This window comes from Scyliorhinus canicula, chromosome 11, assembly GCF_902713615.1.
Source record: "Scyliorhinus canicula chromosome 11, sScyCan1.1, whole genome shotgun sequence".
NCBI lineage: Eukaryota > Metazoa > Chordata > Chondrichthyes > Carcharhiniformes > Scyliorhinidae > Scyliorhinus > Scyliorhinus canicula.
Window position 1 is genome coordinate 43,055,848 of NC_052156.1, and position 19,318 is coordinate 43,075,165.

At 46.4% G+C, this 19,318-nt stretch overlaps 1 protein-coding gene across 4 annotated transcripts in view; it reads right to left on the minus strand.

The window, feature by feature from the left end:
- The window catches only part of LOC119973061 (protein FAM107B-like), a 232,189-nt gene that overhangs the window by 10,356 nt on the left and 202,515 nt on the right, over positions 1–19,318 (minus strand). For all 4 annotated transcript variants that reach the window (XM_038810516.1, XM_038810517.1, XM_038810518.1 and 1 more), the window contains one exon: positions 50–206. In XM_038810516.1, coding sequence (XP_038666444.1) covers positions 50–206 — 157 coding nt within the window. The remainder of the gene's footprint in view (positions 1–49; positions 207–19,318) is intronic.

Genomic DNA, 19,318 nt, shown 5'->3' on the forward strand with positions numbered 1-19,318 from the left:
TGTTCTGTGCTGTACTGTTCTATGTTCTATGTTCTATGTAACATCTAACCTCCTCCATTCTTTGCTGTCTTTTCAGGAGCTCAACCTCAAAAGGCGATTTCATTTTCTGTGCCTCTTCTTCCTCCTTTCTTTGTCGAATGAGCTGCTCTCTCCGCCTGTATTCCAGCACTCGCTGTAGCTCCGGCTTGTTTTCAGATCCCACACCACTGCAAGAAAAACACAAGTAAAAGATGTCAGCCCTCAAATCCCCTGTGGCTTTATCGATGGAAAGTCAAAGGTAATTTCACTCCCAGTATATATTTTTTGCAGGCGTTAGCTACACATAGGAGGACCTGGTGCTCCAGACACTTCACAAGTGTAGAAATGTATGTTGCAGGTGTGAGTGAGAGTCCCCCAATAATGAGTACACAACTTTACATAGTAAAATTAATGTATCACAAATTCTTAAATTATAATTAATTTATATTTGGATGACAAACATATGAAATAAGCACAAAAAAGATCACCAGTGCCTCATCCAGAAACAATGCAACCGCACCCGTACCACAGGGAAGTACAAAATATAGAACTAAAAAGCTGCCGGAATTGAACAAACCTCTGGGAGACTGTGGTAACTCCCTTATTTAGCTGTTAACCAACAATTTAGCCTGGATAACCGGAATATAAAGCTTGGTACTGAAATATTTAGTAGTTTTGGAATCAGTGATTTAGTTGCTTTGGAATCACAGGCAGCACGGTGGCACAATGGTTAGCGCTAACACCTCAGTGCCAGAGACCGGGATTCAATTCCGATCTTGGGTAACTGTCTGTGTGGAGTTTTCCCGTTCTCCCAGTGTGTGTGTGGGTTTCCTCCCACAGTCCAAGGACATGCAGGCGAGGTGGATTGGTCATGCTAAAGTGCCCCTTAGACTCCAAAAGTTGGGTAGGGTGCTCTTTCAAACAGTTGGTGTAGACCCGATGGGATAATAGCCTCCTTCTGCACTGTAGGGAATCTATAATATATTTTGATGCCACATGGATTGTTAATTACTAATTGCCTTGCACACACTTTCATTTGAATGTGCATTGTCTTACATAGGATTCTTACACTTGAGATTAGTTGTCAGTACAGCTTGTGAAACAAAGGTTGAGAATTCGAGTTCTTTTTTGCCCTCAGTCTGTTCTCATTAAAATTACCAAGTCGGATTGTAGGTAACAACTTTAATTTAATTGCGCGTCTTGCAAGTTGACTCACTCTGCCTGGGTCTTGTAAAGTCCCCAGAGTGAGTGAACCACAAAACAAAGAAATGCAACTGAGTGCGATAGCTAAGTACATGGCCATATTTATCATCCATTCCATCCACCCTCCGAATCCCCAACTTCCCCAGGAACCTGGGTTATTCATGCTGTCTAAGTGGTCCCGTATGCGGTCCATGAATTCAGTGATGTTGGCGGTTAGGTCCTGAACTCCCATGATACATTTTCCCTTTACTATGGTGCATACCCCACCTTCATGGGCCAGAAGATAGTCAAGGGCGTATCGGTTCTGCATGGTAAACAATCGTAGTTGGGACAATTCTTTTGTTATTGCCCCAAGAGCTCCCTGTGGTAGTATGACTAGGGGTATTATGGTACCTGGGAGTGTGAGCTGCCATTGGTGCAGAGGACTCGATGCCCATTGGCCCAGGTATTGTGTGCCTCTTAGCACGATTGGCTAAGAGGAAGGTAGATCCGCCTACGAGGCAGGATATAAGAACCCGTGTTCCCCGGTGGCCAGCCATTTTCCTGTACGTCTGCTGCCGGGTTCACTTCTTGCTAATTAAAGCCTTTCGTTCGGACTTCGCCTACGTTTCGTGTCCATTGATGGTGCATCACTCCCAATGTTTTGTTCCCCAAAATAGTGAGGCCACAGATGACGTAGTTCCGATTGTTGACCACTCCAGAACCTCCCATACCCCCCCAGAGTCAGGATACTTACGATTCCCCATCCTACTGAGTGGCCTCGGTTGGGCGCGTGGACGCAGGGTTTTTTCCAGTTCTCGCAGAATTCTGCTGATGATGGGTGATGGTGATGGGTCCACTCAGAGGGGCAGGGGACTGTGGTGGGCACTAGAGTACCGATAGCGATTTGTCGGGGAAATGGGGGTGACAAACCATTGGTCGCTGTGCCATTAAAGAAGTAGTAATATCCGTTGTCTGTGTACAAGCTAGCATCAAGGCCAGTGTATCGGTTGATCAGGGATGTCTAAGTGACCCAGTTCATCCAGCTTCTGGATGCCCATTTGGCCTCCCAGGCAATGCGGAAGGCCCTGCTTCGAACAGTTATGTGAGAGGCATTTGCCCAACCATAGAGGAGCTGGAGGCCTGCTCTCAATGGAACACAGGTGGTGTTGTGACAGACGCATTGACCTAACGTCTGGGTTACATGACACGTTCAGTACAGGTAGAGAACACACATGTTATATCCTCTTCTACCTCTACCACCTTACATCCGTACCCCTTTCTAACAAAACAGTTTTCGTATGACCGGGGGTCTCTATTGGGAGAGCAGTGGTTGCCTTCCAGCTTTAGAGCTTGTCATGGTGTGAATGGGAATTATCCCGGGGAAGGGGAAGGCAAATTACCGGTGGGGCTGAATCAGGGTCTTAAGGGAGAGTAACCTGCTCGGGCGGTGGCTGGGAACGCTGGCAGTGAACCACCGCTTGGGGAGTTCCCCAGAGTGATGAAACAGAAAATAATCTGGCCACCGAGGCAGGGTCTGGGTAACAGATAACCCGTCCTTGGCCATACATGCGGTGATAGGTCTGGAGGAAGAGATTCATGGTCCCCAGGTCCCCTTCTTTTTGGGTCCTAAGTGAAGTGAGTAGGCTTTCCAATAACCCGCGTTCCCGTTGTGCCTCCCGCTTTACCCTTTCCATCTTATCACGATTTTCCCTTCCGCCTGTGCAATCTCCACCTATCCCCTCCTCTCGGCATGATTTTACCTTTATGGTACCAGTCGCGTTACATCCAAAATCAAATTTACATTTAGTCTAAAAACAGGGCAATGTCCATACAGCTTTTCCTTCCAATCGTCTGGACTGATGGAGTTGTTTCATTAGTCCCTCATAGTCCGTTAACCTGGTGACCTTCCATGAGCCGGTATCATGCCCCTGTGCACGAGGGCAGTGGAGGACGTCACCTCTGCATAGGTAAAATGTCCTTGAAGATTGGTCCCGACGACAGAATGAAATAATGTTGTCCCTCCCCATTCCTTCCTGTGGGAGCACGACGATCAGGATGAGGTAGAAGACGGCTCAGGCGGCCCGCATCCAAAGCGACATGCTCCAAAGCTGTAAGACAGTCCTGGAGAAAGGTTAGTGATCAACCTTCTTGCAGTGGTGGAGGTGGACCCAAGCACTCCTCCCTTCTACTTTAGCTGCAGTGGGGGTAGTAAGGAGAACTTGGAAGGGCCCCTCCTACCGAGGTTCCAACCCTTTCCGAACGCAATTTTTTACCATGACATAACTTCCAGGCTGCACTGGAGGCGAGCTAGACAATAGGGTCGGTGTCAAGTGAGCCACTTTAACCTGGCCATGGAGTTCTTTGAGAGCTTTGGTGAGGGATAAGACATAAGTCGTCATTTCTTCAGTCATGTGGTGAAACTGGACCAGTTTGGGTTCCAGGGGGTTTTGAGGGGCCTGCCATAAAGGATTTCTGCAGGAGAGAGTCGGGCCGCTCCTGTGGGTGTAACCCGCAGCTGGAAAAGGGCGACAGGGAGCAACTTAAGCCATGTTAACTCCGTTTCCGTTCTCAGTTTCGCTAACTTGTTTTTGAGAGTCTGATTGTGTCTTCAAACAAGCCCGGCGGCCTGTGTCCTATATACACAGTGTCACCATTGGCGTATGTCCAGTTGGGAGCAGAACTCCTGGTTAATCTGACCAATAAAGTGGGGACCGTTGTCGGAACTTAACTGAGCGGGTATTCCGTACCGGGGAATGATTTCTCTCATTAGAACCTTAACCACAGTAGCAGCTTTGTTATCAGTAGTCGGATTTGCCTCAATCCATTTGCTGAATACGTCCACATTAACTAAAACATATTTATAACATTGACATCTTTCCAACTCAATTTAATCCATCTGGAGCGTTTCAAAGGGACCATTGGGCAACGGGGTTTCCCCCATCTCACAACGGATACCCTTGCTGGTGTTATACTGCTGGCAAATCAAACACTGGTTACTTATACGCTGGGCAAGCACCTGTATTTTGGGATGCCACCAAGTGTCCAGTAGCAAGTTGCTAGTCCCCTGAGCCCCACAGTGAGTTGCAAAGTGCACACATTCGATGACCCACAACGCTAGCGTATCGGACATGCAAGTCTGATGTGCTGGAGTGGTCCATAAACAAGATACAGGATCATATGTACAACCTGTTTCCACATTTGCTTATCACCCTCAGGAGCGTCCTCCTGTAACCTTATGGCGTCTTGGATGGTTGGCATTGGCTTGTCAGAGGCAGATTCATGTCTTTCAGAGCTTTTGGTCTGACTCATCATCTTAGGCAACACCACCTGCTGAGTCTGCGCGACTGTCCGCGCCTCATATTCTGCGCGCCCGTTACCAACATCAACCGGGGTCTTACCGTTCGTGTGGGTGGCACATTTAATAAGGGAAATCTGCGTGGGCAAAAGGAGGGCCTGCAGTAGGTCATTAACCAACCTTCGGTGGGATATCTCAGTCCCTGCCGAGGTGAGGAATCCCCTATTTTTCCAGAGTTGTCCGAAGTCATGAACTACCCCGAAGGCATACCTCGAGTCGGTATAAATATTCACTCGACGGTCCATCCAGAGTATGCAAGCGCGGGCTAGGGCAAAGAGTTCAGCTTGCTGGGCCGAGTAGGGGTTTTGGAAAGCTGCCGATTCGATGATCAGGCCATCCTGATCCGCTATCGCATACCCTGGCAGTTTTCGGCCAGTCAGGCTGACCAACCCGCTGCCATCGACATACATGGTCATGTCAGGTTGATCCAACGGGGTATCGGTCAAATCCTCCCGTATTGTAGTATCTTCCTGAATCAGGGTCAGACAGTCGTGGCCAGGCACCTCTTCATGATCAGGGGGGCTGCTAAGACAGCAAGCTGGGTTGATAGTGGTACAATATTTAAATCTCAGCCGAGGATTATTTAAGAGATATATTTCGTACCTATTCTGATGAGCAGTAGTGAGATGCTGAGTCTGCAGCTGTCCTAACAGTGCAGTGACCGAGTGGGAGCTGTACACGGTAATGTCTTGTTGGAGTGTTATATTGGCAGCGGCCTGTAAACTGTTGTATATGGCTGTCAGAATCTGGGTGCAAATAGGGTGACCCAGCGCTACCGGATCAAGTTTGGAATAGTATGCCACCAGTCGGTGCTTATCTCCAAGTTGCTGGGTTAGTACCGCTATTGAGCGAGCTCCCCTCCAAAATAGTACAGAACAACTGGAACGGTCAGTCATATACGGGCCTGCCCAGGACTGGGGCTTGTATTAAGGCCTGCTTTAAGAGATGGAAGGCGTCGAGGGCCTCAGTAATGAGAGTGAAAGTCCCATCCTTGCTGGTGTAAGGCGTCAGCAACTTAGTATAGACAGCGATGTTTGGTATCCACTGCCTACAATAATTTACCATGCCCAGCCAGTGACGGACCTCCTTTGCTGTGGTAGGAGTGGGAAATTGGCATATACGTTCAATTCGACTGGTTTCGAGATTTCTTTCTGTGGCTGCGAGTAGGACCCCCAGGAACTTGACCTTCGTCTGGGCCACCAGTACCTTGGATTGCGAAACAACATAGCCCAGTGAGGACAGGTGATTTAATAATTGTATCACGTCTTCTCTGTTACAGGGCTCATTGGGGCTGGCTGTCAATAGGTCATCTACGTACTGTACGAAAGTAGAACCATGTTTCAAATTCAGAGTCTGGAGTTGAGTCTGCAGACATCTGGAGAAGAGCGTGGGCGAGTTAACAAATCCCTGCGGAAGTCGGCTCCAGGTATACTGCTGTCCATTGTAGGTGACGGCAAACAAATACTAGGTTTCAGGTGTGAGTGGGAGAGCAAAAAAGCGTGTTGGAGGTTGACTATGGCGAAGACCCGGGCCCGCTGGAATTTGAGCCAGTATGTGGGTGGGATTAGGGACGAGGGCATGTAATGGCTGCGCAATGGCATTAATTGAACGCAAGTCCTGTACTAGCACGTAATGATCCGGTTTGCCTGGTTTGGGCACCGCAAGTATGGGCGTGTTACATTCTGATTGGCAAAGGACCAGGATACCCTGTTGCAACAGTTCTTGGATTAACTTGGCTATAGATGGGATGGCTTGGGGTTTCAGGGGGTATTGCCGAATGGAGGGCAGCGTCACATGGTCCTTAATCGCTACCTTAATGGGTGTAACCTTTGCTTGTCCCACCTGTGCGTTGACATATTCCAAAACGTCACACCCCAGATGATGCTGGAGTCGGGTTTTAACCGTCTCAGGGGCCTCGGAGTACCGTATGGAAGTGCCATCTGGCAGTACTTGGGAGTGTGTACTCTGTCCGATCCGATTGGTCTTCTGCCCTCCTTACCAGATCCTTGGCATGGTATAGGTCGTGGACTTGGCGTGTAATATGGGGGCCCACGGAAGCTGATTGTTGCCATAAATGCGGTGGTATTGTAACAAAGTCGGCTGTACTTTTTTGTCCTGTGACTGGCTGTAATCGCGATTGGCCATTCGGTCCCAATTAACGACCGATAGTTGTCCTCCAACTCCCAGCTCTGTCCGGTTCTGTTATAAGCTAAGGTAGCGTGATTCAGCGAATGTTCAATGTCCAACGTCCACCACTGGGGTGTAGTAGAGACATAACACTGTTGTCTCGACCTCCATGATTGAACCGTTAACCCCTTGTCCCCACATAGCTGGAAGATACACAGTAGAACTCGGGCCAGCAAATTACAGTCCAATCCGGTGGTGACCACAAATTGATGATCTGTTGACTCATTCTCATAAGTTACCTTCACCGGTTCAGAAATGGGATACTGACACACCTGGCATTGGAATCCCGACAAATGCTGGGTGTGGTCGGATAGTGGTAGTTGGAGTTCCAATTGCACCGAAGACATGGCTGCTCTGGTGTCGATCATAAATGGGTGATGTTGATCTCCTATCTGCAGAGAAACGATGGGTTCTCTGTCCGAATGGAGAATCCGTATGACTCAATTGGCCAGTCAGTCTTGTGGTGGGAAGGGGTTTGCTTGGGAAAAGTCGGTGTACCTCGTCTGCCCTCCCTTTGGTGGGTACCCCCTCCTTGGCATCGGGTATTCTCCTCCTGTCACCTGTCTTCTAAATGGGCATTCCTGATGCCAGTGATCTGCGTGGCCATAATTGAAACATGCATTGTTCCCTCTATATCCCGGCCCTCTTCCCCGTCCCCTTCTCCCGGTGGACCAATGGCCCCACAGAGGGGGTGGCAGTTGCAAAGTTGCTGGTGCATACGGCGGGCCATAGAGAGAGGCTGAAGGTCCATTTGGGCGAGTTTTATATCCTCCCCCTTGCAGATCCACCCACCCGATGTCACAATATTGGGGTTCCAGGTGGTAAGCCACCGTACCTGCGCTCGGTTGGAGTCTCGGATCGTCCTTTTTCATTACATACTCGGTTTAAATTTTTGTAACTGGGCCTCCTTCTTGGCCTCCGCCCTCCTTCCAGTAAAATCTAAATGCCCGGTCCATCTGGGAAGGGTCGTTCTCTGTCCAATTCATGTTATTACATTTCACAGTGATGGCCACGGAAGGTGGTAGGCGATGCATTAACATAGCGCAATATTGAGGGGAATTCTAACCATTTTGGTACGGCAAGTCGCCTGACTGCCCACGGTAGATTTCATTAAAGCCTTCTAGAAATTCCTCTGGCTCCTCACTCTTTTTGGGTTTGATATCTAGGATGGCAGAGATGTTTATGGGCTTTTGAAATGTGGCACTTAAGTGCATTCAGGATTTGTGCCCGTCCATCATCGTCCAGGGCATGGGCCTGCTGCAGTGCAGCGTGGTTGGCATAATTCAAGTGGTTGAGGTGATTGTGGTATTGGGCTGGGGTTAAGGGCCTTAGGACTCAGGCTCAGAGGTCCCTAGAGTCAGCTTGATAAACGGAGATGGTGGTTCTCAGATAGTCCACAAAAGCAGCAGGAGATTTCTTCCTGTCTGGGATTGCAGCTAGAATAGACATCATCTCACTGGGTCTCCACGGAAAATAAACATCTATCGTGGGCTGAGCTGCCGTAGCGACATCAGGGTTGGGCATTTTCCTAATCGGCAACTGTCTCGGAGTCTCGCTAGGGGGCGTCAAAGGTGGTGTAGATGGAGGAGATTCAGCGGATTCCTCTGCCCCTTCAGGGGCGTCGGAGTCCTTCCCTTCCGATATGGGGGGGGGGGGCTCAGGTTCTTCAGAACCGTCCCTGTCCACGTCCCGTGGCAACAGAATTTTCTGTCCTGTCATCTTGGCCTTAAGGGATCCAGGTCGTAGGCGTAATTGTTTCTGGATGGTCTCAGATCCCTTTTTCATAGTTCGAGATCGGGTCCTCCAGCTAACCGGGCTTGTATAACAGGGCATTCCTTTTCTAACGGGTGTCGGGGGTGAGGAAGTAGTACCTGAGCTATCAATTGAAGGAGCTGGTGTCGGTGCCTCTGGAGCTATTATGCGATCGGCCAGAGTGGGGCGGAATAATCGTCTGGGCCTGGGAGACGGAGTCTAAAGGGACTGGAGTGGCCGGCATGATTTGAATCTGGGGAACAGTGACTGGATATAAATTATAATACCCTGGCAGCTCCGGAGGTGGTGGAGGCAATGCCGCTGGTGCCGTCGGGACCCTACCGGACATGGTCCAACTCTCTAGGTCGTCGTCTACCTTTGTCAATGCAAGGCCAGCCATTGGACTACGTAATCCATTTTTCTCACTTAAGTCTGCCCTTTCTTTCTGTGTGGGTTTTTTGAATGCACACTCCTTTTTCAGGATTTCTAGAGTTTTCTGGTTCCCCCTTTCACTAATTGATATTCCCATTTTAAGGGTGTTTTCTTGCCAACTTGATAACAGGGTTTTATCTTTCCCCTCTTGACAATATCGTCTCCATAATCCAATTAACTCTTTCGCTTTCATACTTCGGTTCTTTTTCCAGATTTCTCCCTGAATTTTCTTAACGATTTCCAGATCTTTGGTTCCCCTAGTGACCATTCATCTCCCAATTTCTTTCTTAAAGTTGCGGACATTTGCCTAAAATCTCTTGCTTTATCTGGATATGTGTCGCATAATGCTTGTAATGAACTATTTGGATCACTTGTGTTATCTAAACAATTTCCTATAGTCTCGAACTATTCCACAGACGGCGTTGTTTGCCACTACAGTCCAAGAATACAATTTACTTAATTCTAGTTTTCAACACACACGCGGAACTGAATTATCCTTTGATATTCCCTCAGTTCTCTAATCGACCCTTAACTGAACTATCACTACAATATTCCCTCAGTTTCTAACTGAATTATTGCTAGGATATTCCATCAGTTCTCATTAATTCTCAGTCGTACCTACATCGACTGAATTTTAATTATCTAATCCGCCAGACTGACCTTTGATCTCGTCGAGATGCTCTTACTGACCATGTGCGAGTGATCAAACTTTTATCAGACAACGAGACAGAGGAACACCGACATGGTCATTTTCCAGCTACTCACGTCATGGGCCCATTTCCTCTCTTCCCGTCCGAGACTAGTTTAATTCTGATTTTGCAGATGACCGGTGATCGTCTGTTGAGATCCCACTTCTGACACCAATGAGAATTCAAGTTCTTTTTGCCCTCAGTCTGGTCTCAGTAAAATTACCAAGTCGGATTGTAGGTAACAACTTTAATTTAATTGCGCGTCTTGCAAGTTGACACACTCTGCCTGGGTCTCGTCAAGTCCCCAGAGTGAATGGATCACAGAACAAAGAAACTTGGTCTCATGTACATTGGTAAAAAAATGAGGTTACACACACGACCAAATAAGGTAATTTGGCAATTGTAGGGTTTCTATAGGTTCCCTTACATTCCTTACCCTAGCCATATAAGGTAATCTTAGCAATTACTGGTCCCAATAGGCTGCCCTCAATTCCTTTTGCCTTAGGCCCCTGTGATCACCCATCCCCCCCACCATGATGCTCCTGACTTAGCCCGACTTCCCACAATGCTTCAGTGCCATCCCTTTTGTTCATTTCCTCAAAGGGTGCCTAAAATTTGAGTGGTGCATTCATATCACTAAATGTCAAATGGCACCATGACTAATACACTGCAATACATACAAAACCAGAACTCTCAATATTTGCCTTGAACCTTTTCCAAAGTTATCCGCTTTTGCATTAGGGACCAACTGACATCACTGCTGGAATTAACCTTACCCAGTGTCCACATAAATTATTGTTATGTTGTGATCTTTGCTGAAAAGTAAAGTGCAGTAGCCTTTCTCAGATCTTCTCCCTTGCTTTGAAACATCTCAAGCTTAACTGACGGCATTCCAACACTGTTACCCCAAATGATGAGTGAACTTGACATGAAAGACAAATGCAGTATGTGACTGTCCTAATATACGTATTATGTACCACCGTACTTGTAATTTAGCATTAATTTAATGCCATCCAAAACCAGAAAACATTTCCAGAAAATTGAGAAAAATATCTCCCCTGAGCACTTTATAGTTGTTACATTGAGTTTAACAAGTTTAAACTTCACCAAACTTTCTACTTTCTCTTGAACAGCAGGTGCTGGCAATGGAGAATAGCTACACCACAGTCACTGGTAATGTGGGTCAGAGGGTGGGGATTTCCCATCAGTCCATGACTGGCAAGGTAATCGGCACTCCTTACATTCACACACCTTCCATTGCCACAATTCCTGGCCACAGGAACCTGCTGCCTCTGGTCAGATTTCCCATACCATATCCCTGTTCTGCTATTTTACTGTACATATTAACATCTCCTTTAGACCCCGTTCTTTACTTGCCCCATTAACGCAGTCTTATTTCTGCCTTCCACCATCATTTCTTTTGTCATTAACTCCCACTTGCTTTCCACTCCATTATTAATATTCGTCTTTTATTTTTTCCAGGCCTCCACCTATGCTTTCTCTGCCCCTGTACTTACTTAAAACTGGTCACATCTCTAGTTTTTTCCAGTCTGCTGAAAAGGTAATGATGATGTGGAGATGCCAGCGTTGGCCTGGGGTGGGCACAGTAAGAAGTCTTACAACACCAGGTTATAGTCCAACAGGTTTGTTTTGAATCACTAGCTTTCAGAGAGCAGCTTCTTCCTCAGGTGAGATGAAGGAGCTGTGCTCCGAAAGCTAGTGATTCGAATTAAACCTGTTGGACTTGAACCTGAAAAGGTAATTGACCTGGAAATGTTAACTCTGCTTTTCTTTCCACATATTTTGCCTGACCCATTGAACATTTCCAGCACTTAGTCTGATATTGTTTCAGATTCCCAGCATCTACAATGTTTTATCTTTGTTAAAAGTAAATCCTCTTCCCAAAACGATCTCCCATGCGTTGCAGTTTAGTTTCTGTTGGTTTGGATTGCAACTTTGTCTCTGGTAAAGATATCATTTAAATCGGTCTTTGTCCCAGTCTGGCTATGTATTATGAAGTCCCCATATCAATGTTTGCTGAGTAAATATCTGCTTTGCCTTCCAGTTACCAAACAAAGACAATTGGAAACATTGTCTAATTTTACTTACAAAACTTTACTTCTCAAACCTTTTTGTCCCTCTAGCCGTGAGAAGTTTAAAAAGATATTTCTTTATTCAAACATTTTCCTTTTATACATAATATAAAAACAAAACAACACAACTAATCAGTATTAAAGCCCCGCCAATCCCACCTACCATTCCCCAAGACCCTAGGACCACCACCACCCCCCCCCCCCCCCTCCTTTCCCTTAGATACTAACGGTAATCAGCTCTTTGAGAAACACAATAAACAGCTACCATCTTCGGTAAAACCCTTTCAATTGCTCCCCTCACTGTGTACTTGACTTTCTCGAGGTATATTAGGAACTCCAACAGATCCCACAGCCACACTTGAGGCCACTGGATGGAGAAGCTGACCTCCACCCCATCAGCACTCGCCTCCAGGCAATCAGCGAGGCGAAGGCTAGGCCATTGGCCTCCTACGCCCGTTTGCATAGTCTGACACCCCAAATATGGCCACCAAGGGACACGGCTCCGGCTCAATTTTCAGGATCGTCTGCATGTCGCTAAAGGGGATGACCCATAAACCCACAAACTTGGAACACGACCAGAACATATGCACATGGTTTGCCAGACCCCCTGCACAGTGCTAAAAATTGTCCTCCAGCACTGCATAGAACAGACTTATCCTGGACCTGGTCAGGTGAGTGCTATACACCACTTTAAGAATATTAAGCCCACTGCTGCCTCATGCGCTGAGGTTCATTGTCCGTGTGGAGTTTGCACATTCTCCCTGTGTCTGCATGGGTCTCACCCCAGAACCCAATGAAGTGCAGGGTAGGTGGATTGGACATGCTAAATTGCCCCTTAATGGGAAAAAAATAATTGTGTACTCTTAAATTTAAAAAAAAAAGTTATATTAAGCCAAGCCTTGCACAGAAGGACATAGAGTTTACCCTCTGCAGGGCCCCACTCCACATCTCATCATCAAACACAGGCCTCAACTCCTCCTCCCACTTGGCCTTAACCCCCTCTCCCGATAGTCCTCTGACATAATCCATCCATAGATACCAGAATTGCTCCCTTCCTCCGACTCTGTGAGTGAAAGAACCCTCTCCATTAGCGAGGTCGGTTGCGCCAGGGGGAATGTCAGGAAGATGGGCAGCACGGTAGCATTGTGGTTAGCACAATTGCTTCACAGCTCCAGGGTCCCAGGTTCAATTCCCGGCTTGGGTCACTGTCTGTGCGGAGTCTGCACGCTCTCCCAGTGTGTGCGTGGGTTTCCTCCGGGTGCTCCGGTTTCTTCCCACAGTCCAAAGATGTGCAGGTTAGGTGGATTGGTCATGATAAATTGTCCTTTGTGTCCAAAATCGCCCTTAGTGTTGGGTGTGGTTACTGGCTAATGGGGATAAGGTGGAGGTGTGGGCTTGGGTGGGATGCGCTTTCCAAGAACCAGTGCAGACTCGATGGGCCGATGCACTGTAAATTCTATGAAATCTGTTTTGCAATTTCGAACTTGTAAATATTTGAATGAGTCAGATCGTCAGAGCCCAAACTTCTCCAACAGCTCCTCTATACAGTCAAACCACCCCTCCAAGAACCGATCCCACACCTTTCCAACCCCTTCCCCTCCCAACCCCCAAACGTGGTATCCAACCTCACAGGCTCAAACATAGGATTCACACAAATCAGAGCCAGCTTTGATACAGTCCCCAATTTAAAATGCAGCCAAAAGTGTCTTCTCAATAGCTTCAAGTTGGAGTCAATCTTTTTTTGGAGGGGAGGGGTGGGGGGCACAGTGGCTAGCTCTGCTGTCTCACATCGGCAGAGACCTGGGTTCGATTTGGACCTTGGGTGACTGTGTGTGGAGTTTGCACGTTCTCCCCATGTCTGTGTGGGTTTCCTCCGGGTGCTCTGGTTTCCTCCCATAGTCCAAAGATGTGCAGGTTAAGTGGATTGGCCATGCTAAATTGCCCCTAGGTGGGGTTATGGGGATAAGATGGGGGATTGGGCCTCAGTATGGTGTTCATTCAGGGGGTCGGTGCAGACTCGATAGGCCAATGCCCCCCTTCTGCTCTGTAAGGAGTCTATGATTCTATGAACCACTGGATTTGCTGAATATTTCACCGGTGAGACCGGGTCTGAGGCCGTCACTAATGCCCTCGACCAAGACCCTCGAAATGACTTTGACCCCCATCCGCACCCACATGGCTCCCTGATTCCTACACCAACCCAACACTTCCTCTGTATTCGCCGCCCAATAATAATACATCAGGCTTGGAAACGCCAAGTCCCTTGACTGTCTGTCCCTCTGATTCTCGCAGTCCTGCCCCCGGAAGTAGTTTTGAAACCTTTATTTTCAATAGAGATTCTGTAAGTTAGACCATGTTTATCTTTTGATATTAATTTTTTAACAAACATTTTATGAAGGCATTTATGGCTTTACAACAAAAGATACAAATAAAAAAGTAAACATAATTCAGTGCGTAACATCCCCCAACCAACAACCATACCCCGCCAACTTGGCCTATACACCACACTCCCCAAGTCAATCCATCTCTTCTCGCTGTTCCCGCCTAAACTACACTAAACTAGACTAAAAACTAAACTAAACTAAACAAACGCCCCCTACCCCCTTATTCCCCTGCTAACAATTTAGTTTTCCCCGAAGAAGTCGATAAATGGCTGCCACCTCCGAACGAACCCCAACACTGATCTCCCTAGAGCGAACTTGATTTTCTGAAGCCTGAGAAACCCAGCCATGTCGCTAACCCAGAGTCCCTCCACGCCACTAAGATCCGTCGCCGGGCTACCAAGGAGGCAAGGCCCGGGCCTTCCAATACTCCAAAAATCGCCACCTCTGGACTCAGTGCCACCCTTGTTTTTAGCACTGTGGACACGGCGTCCACAAATCCCTGCGTGAATCCCCCAAGCTTCGGACATGCCCAAAACATGACACAATGATTTCCGGGCCCACCTCACACACCTGTCCTCTACCCCAAAAAACCTGCTCATCCGGACCACCGTCATGTGTGCCTGGTGAACCACCATGAATTGTATCAGGCTGAGCCTGGCGCATGATGAGGACGTGTTGACTCTGCTCAAGGCATACTCCTACAGACCCGCCTCTAACTCCTTTCCCAACTCATCCTCCCATTTATGCTTTAACTCCCCTATCTGGATTCCTTCCCACTCCATCATTTCTTTATAGATTTTCAATACCTTCCCCTTCCCCACCACCTTTCTAGAAACTATCTTGTCCTGTATCTCTTGTGGCAGTAGAAACAGAAAGGTCGAAACCTGCACAAAATCCCTCACCTGCAGATATCGAAACCCATTCCCACCCGGCAATTCATATTCCTCCTCCAGATCCTCCAAACAAAGAAAGCTCCCATCAATAAACAGATCCCCCAGCCTCTCAATACCTGTTCTCTGCCACCTCCAAAACCCCCCCATCTAACCTCCCCGGGATAAACCGCTGATTACCACAAATTGGAGTCTACACCGATGCTCCCTCCAGTCCCATGTGCTTCCGCCACTGCCCCCAAACTCTCAGAGCCGCCACTACCACCGGGCATGTAGAGTACCGGGTCGGCAGGAACAACAGAGGTGCCAATACCAGTGCTCCTAAACCTGTGCCCTTACATGATAACCCCTCTACCCTCTCCCACATCGACCCCTCCCCCACTTCCTGATCGTGGCTATATTTGCCACCCAGTAATAGTTCCTAAAGTTCGTTCCCCCCCACTGGCTCCGCTCCAACAACACTTTCCTTACTAGTGGGGTTTTACCCACTCACACAAACCCCGAGATCACCATATTAATCCCCTTAAAAAGGCCTTTGGAATAAAAACAGGGAGGCACTGGAACATAAACAGAAATTGCGGGAGAACCATCATCTTTACGGTCTGTACTCTCCCTGCCAGTGACAACGGGAGCATGTCCCACCTCCGAAATTCTTCCTTCATTTACTCAACTAACTAGGTCATATTTAATTGATGTAATTGCTCCCATCCCCATGCCACCTGAATTCCCAAGTATTGAAAACTCCCTCCCACCACTTTAACTCCCCCAACCTCCTCTCTTGCCACCTCACTTGGATCACAAAAATCTCACTTTTTAAAATTTAAAAAAAATAAATTTAGATTACCCAATTATCTTTTCCAATTAAGGGGCAATTTAGCGTGGCCAATCCACCTACTCTGCACATTTTTGGGTTGTGGGGGTGAAACCCACATAGACACGGGGAGAATATGCAAACTCCACACGGACAGTGACCCAGAGCCGGGATCGAACCTGGGACCTCAGCGCCGTGAGGCAGTTGTGCTAACCACTAGGCCACCGTGCTGCCTAAAAACCTCACTTTTACCGATATTCAATTTATACCCTGAAAACTGGCCAAATTCCCCAAAGATCCGCATAATCTCTCCTATCCCCCCTAACGGGTCAGAAATATACAGGAGTAAGTCGTCCGCATACAACGAGACCCTGTGCTCCCCCTTCCCCCCCCCCCCCCCCCACCCCAAGGACTAGCCCCTATCTTTTGATATTATTTGAATTTTATTTCTAAATAAGCTTGTTTCGTACTTTGCAGTCTGAGTTACATGTCAGCCAGGGTATTGTTTATCCACCAGAGGAGGTCCACAGTTACTATAATCACTAAACTTTTCAACTGAACAACACCTGAATCATTCACCCCAATTTAGGCATCAGCCGACTCAAGGTTTGAGATTTATTAACCCATAAATAGTTCAATGAACAGGAACAAAAACAAAGATATGCTTAACTATAACTACTCAGTACACTGGAAAGTAACCTTGTTACGATCTCAGTTGATGTTAAAATTGGACTAGAAGATTTCAGAATGGAACCCTGGCTCAAAGACCGTAACATTGACGATTTTTAAATAAAACGTGAAGGAACAGAGCCATGGGACCGCTAATTAGTTTTAACAAGCAAAAAGCATTTCTCAAACATGAAAACATTATAATACAACACTTGGTACATTTAATGCTACAATGATTCCAATAACACAAGTTCCTTTTAAACACACAAGATTGGCTGTTCTCAAATACATACACACTGCTCTGAACCCAAGTTACTGCCTGCGGATTTCTCAGAATCCCCCCAGATGATTGTCACGAGAGTTTCTATACTCAACTACCAAAAGCATGCTTTAAAATCTTCTCTCACAATAATGCTTTCCCTTAGTGGTTTGCATTCCAAAATCCAGACTAGGTTTTCCAAATTACAATTTGAAACAAAATTTCTGCTCTACTTTTAACAGCAAATCCACTCCAGGATTTTGCACTCTGCTCCCATGCCCAGACGTCTGTCCTTGGCCTGTTGCAATGTTCCAGTGAAGTTCAAAGCAAACTGGAGGAACAACATCTGATCTTCCGTGTAGGCACACTACAGCCTTCCATCTCAACATTGAATTCAACAACTTCAGATGATTAGTTCTACCCCACCTCGACCCCTTTGTTTTCATTCCATTTAATTTTAATTGTCCTTTGCCATTTATTTCTTTCTCGTCTTTCTTTATAATATTTCCCCCTATCTTATCCCCCCTTTCCTTACATTTTCTCCCCTTTGCTTCCCCCCTTCTCCTCCCCCCACATTTACATCTGTCACAGTTTACCCTCTGATGTTAGTTTCTTTGCTGTTTGGCCTTTCACGCCTTTTGTTCTCTCTGGGGACTGCCATTCACACTCTTTCCCTTGGTTTCTGTGGCTATGACTCATCTTTTATTCTCTCACTCCACAGTATAAATATTTCCCACTTTCTATGTCTTTTTAGCTTTGACAAAGGGTCAGCTGGACTCAACACATTAGCTTTTTTTCTCTCCCTACAGATGCTGCCAGACCTGCTGTGATTTTCCAGCATTTTCTCTTTGGTTTCAGATTCCAGCATCCACAGTAATTTGCTTTTAACCTGGATTTTACATCGCCCCCTTCAGGATTTCTTTGTCTTTACAGCTGTATAAACTGTTCACAATTGCTTTACCACTCGATTCCCAGACTTACGAAAATGGCATCAGACATTGGAGTTACTTCTGCTGTCCCACTTTAAATCAGGTTGTTGCAATTGTCCCTAACTCAGAACCCTATATTTATTCTTTCTTGAGTTCTTAGTCTCTGTTCTCTCAACTTCAATTGTCTTGAGACATTCTTTCTGTCCCAATTCCTTGGTTATCTGAACACAAACTAGTACTGCCACTTTGCCGCTTCCACCTTGTCCAGTCTTTCTTCAGGCAGAGTTGAGAGATGTTCACTCCCCTTTGTCCTGTCTTCAACTGCAATATATTCAGCTAAAACAAAAACTTTAAAACTTTTCTATAATCACAAAGGCCTCCAGTTGCTAAGCAATGCTTTTTTAAAAACTCTGGGCTCTTATTTACTCTTCACGCTGCAAACCTCTCTAAGAACAATACAATCACAATATGAACTGAACCAAACCCCACACACCTTTGTCCAGCATATATCTAACTACAAGTATTACCCTTCCAAGCATAGAAACATTAAATTAAACACACTTTAACTATACCTTATTTATAATAATAATCTTTATTGTCACAAGTAGGCTTACATTAACACTGCAATGAAGTTACTGTGGAAAGCATTTAGAAAAGTACCAATACTTAAATCCCTTAAAACTAACTCGGTTTTCCTAACACCTGGACTGGGGACAAAGTCCCCCTCCCCCAAAATATTAGCAATATTGAGTCGAGAGCAGCAGCATAATGTTCGAGCTAATGGATATATTCCAAAGCTGAATCAAAGTCAAAACCCTATCTATCAGAGTCAGCATAGTTTTATGCAGGGAAAATATTGTTTGACAAATTTTCTTGAGTTTTTTGAAGATGTCCTGAAGGGGATCCTGTAGATGTAGTATATCTGGACTTCCGGAAGGAGTTTGAGAAGGTGCCGCACATAAGATGAATTTGCAAGGTTAGATCACATAGGATTAGGGATAATTTATTAGCTTGGATAGAAGACTGCCTGACAGACAGAAGACAGAGAGTCGGGTTAAATGGGTCTTTTTCTGGACGGCAAGATCGATCTAGTGGTGTGTCACAGGGTTCTGTCCTTGGGCCCCAGCTATTTACAATCTATATAAATGACTTGGATACAGGGATAGAAGGTTCTATAGCCAAATTTGCAGACACCACAAAAATAAGTGCGACAGTAAGTTGCAAATGAAGAAATAAGAAACAAACAAATTAATAAAGAGATAGGTTAGGAAGAGCGTCAAAAAGTGGCAGATGGAGTTTAATGTGGATAAGTGTGAGGTCATGCATTTTGGTTGGAAAAATGGAAAGGCAACTTATTATCCAAATGGTGAGAGCATTTGGGGTGCTCCGGTGCACAGGGATCTGGAGGTCCTCGTTCATGAGTCCCAGAAAACTAGGTACAGCAGATAATAAAGAAAGGAAATGGAATATTGGCATTTATAGCTAAAGGAATAGGAGTATAAAGGTAAGGAAGTGCAACTATACATGGCATTAGTGAGAACACACCTGGAGTATTGTGCAAAGTTTTGGCCACCTTATTTGAGGAAGATGTAGTGGCATTGGAGGCAGTTCAGAGGAGGTTCACTAGATTGATTCCAGAGATTGGGGGTTTGTTGTATAAAGACA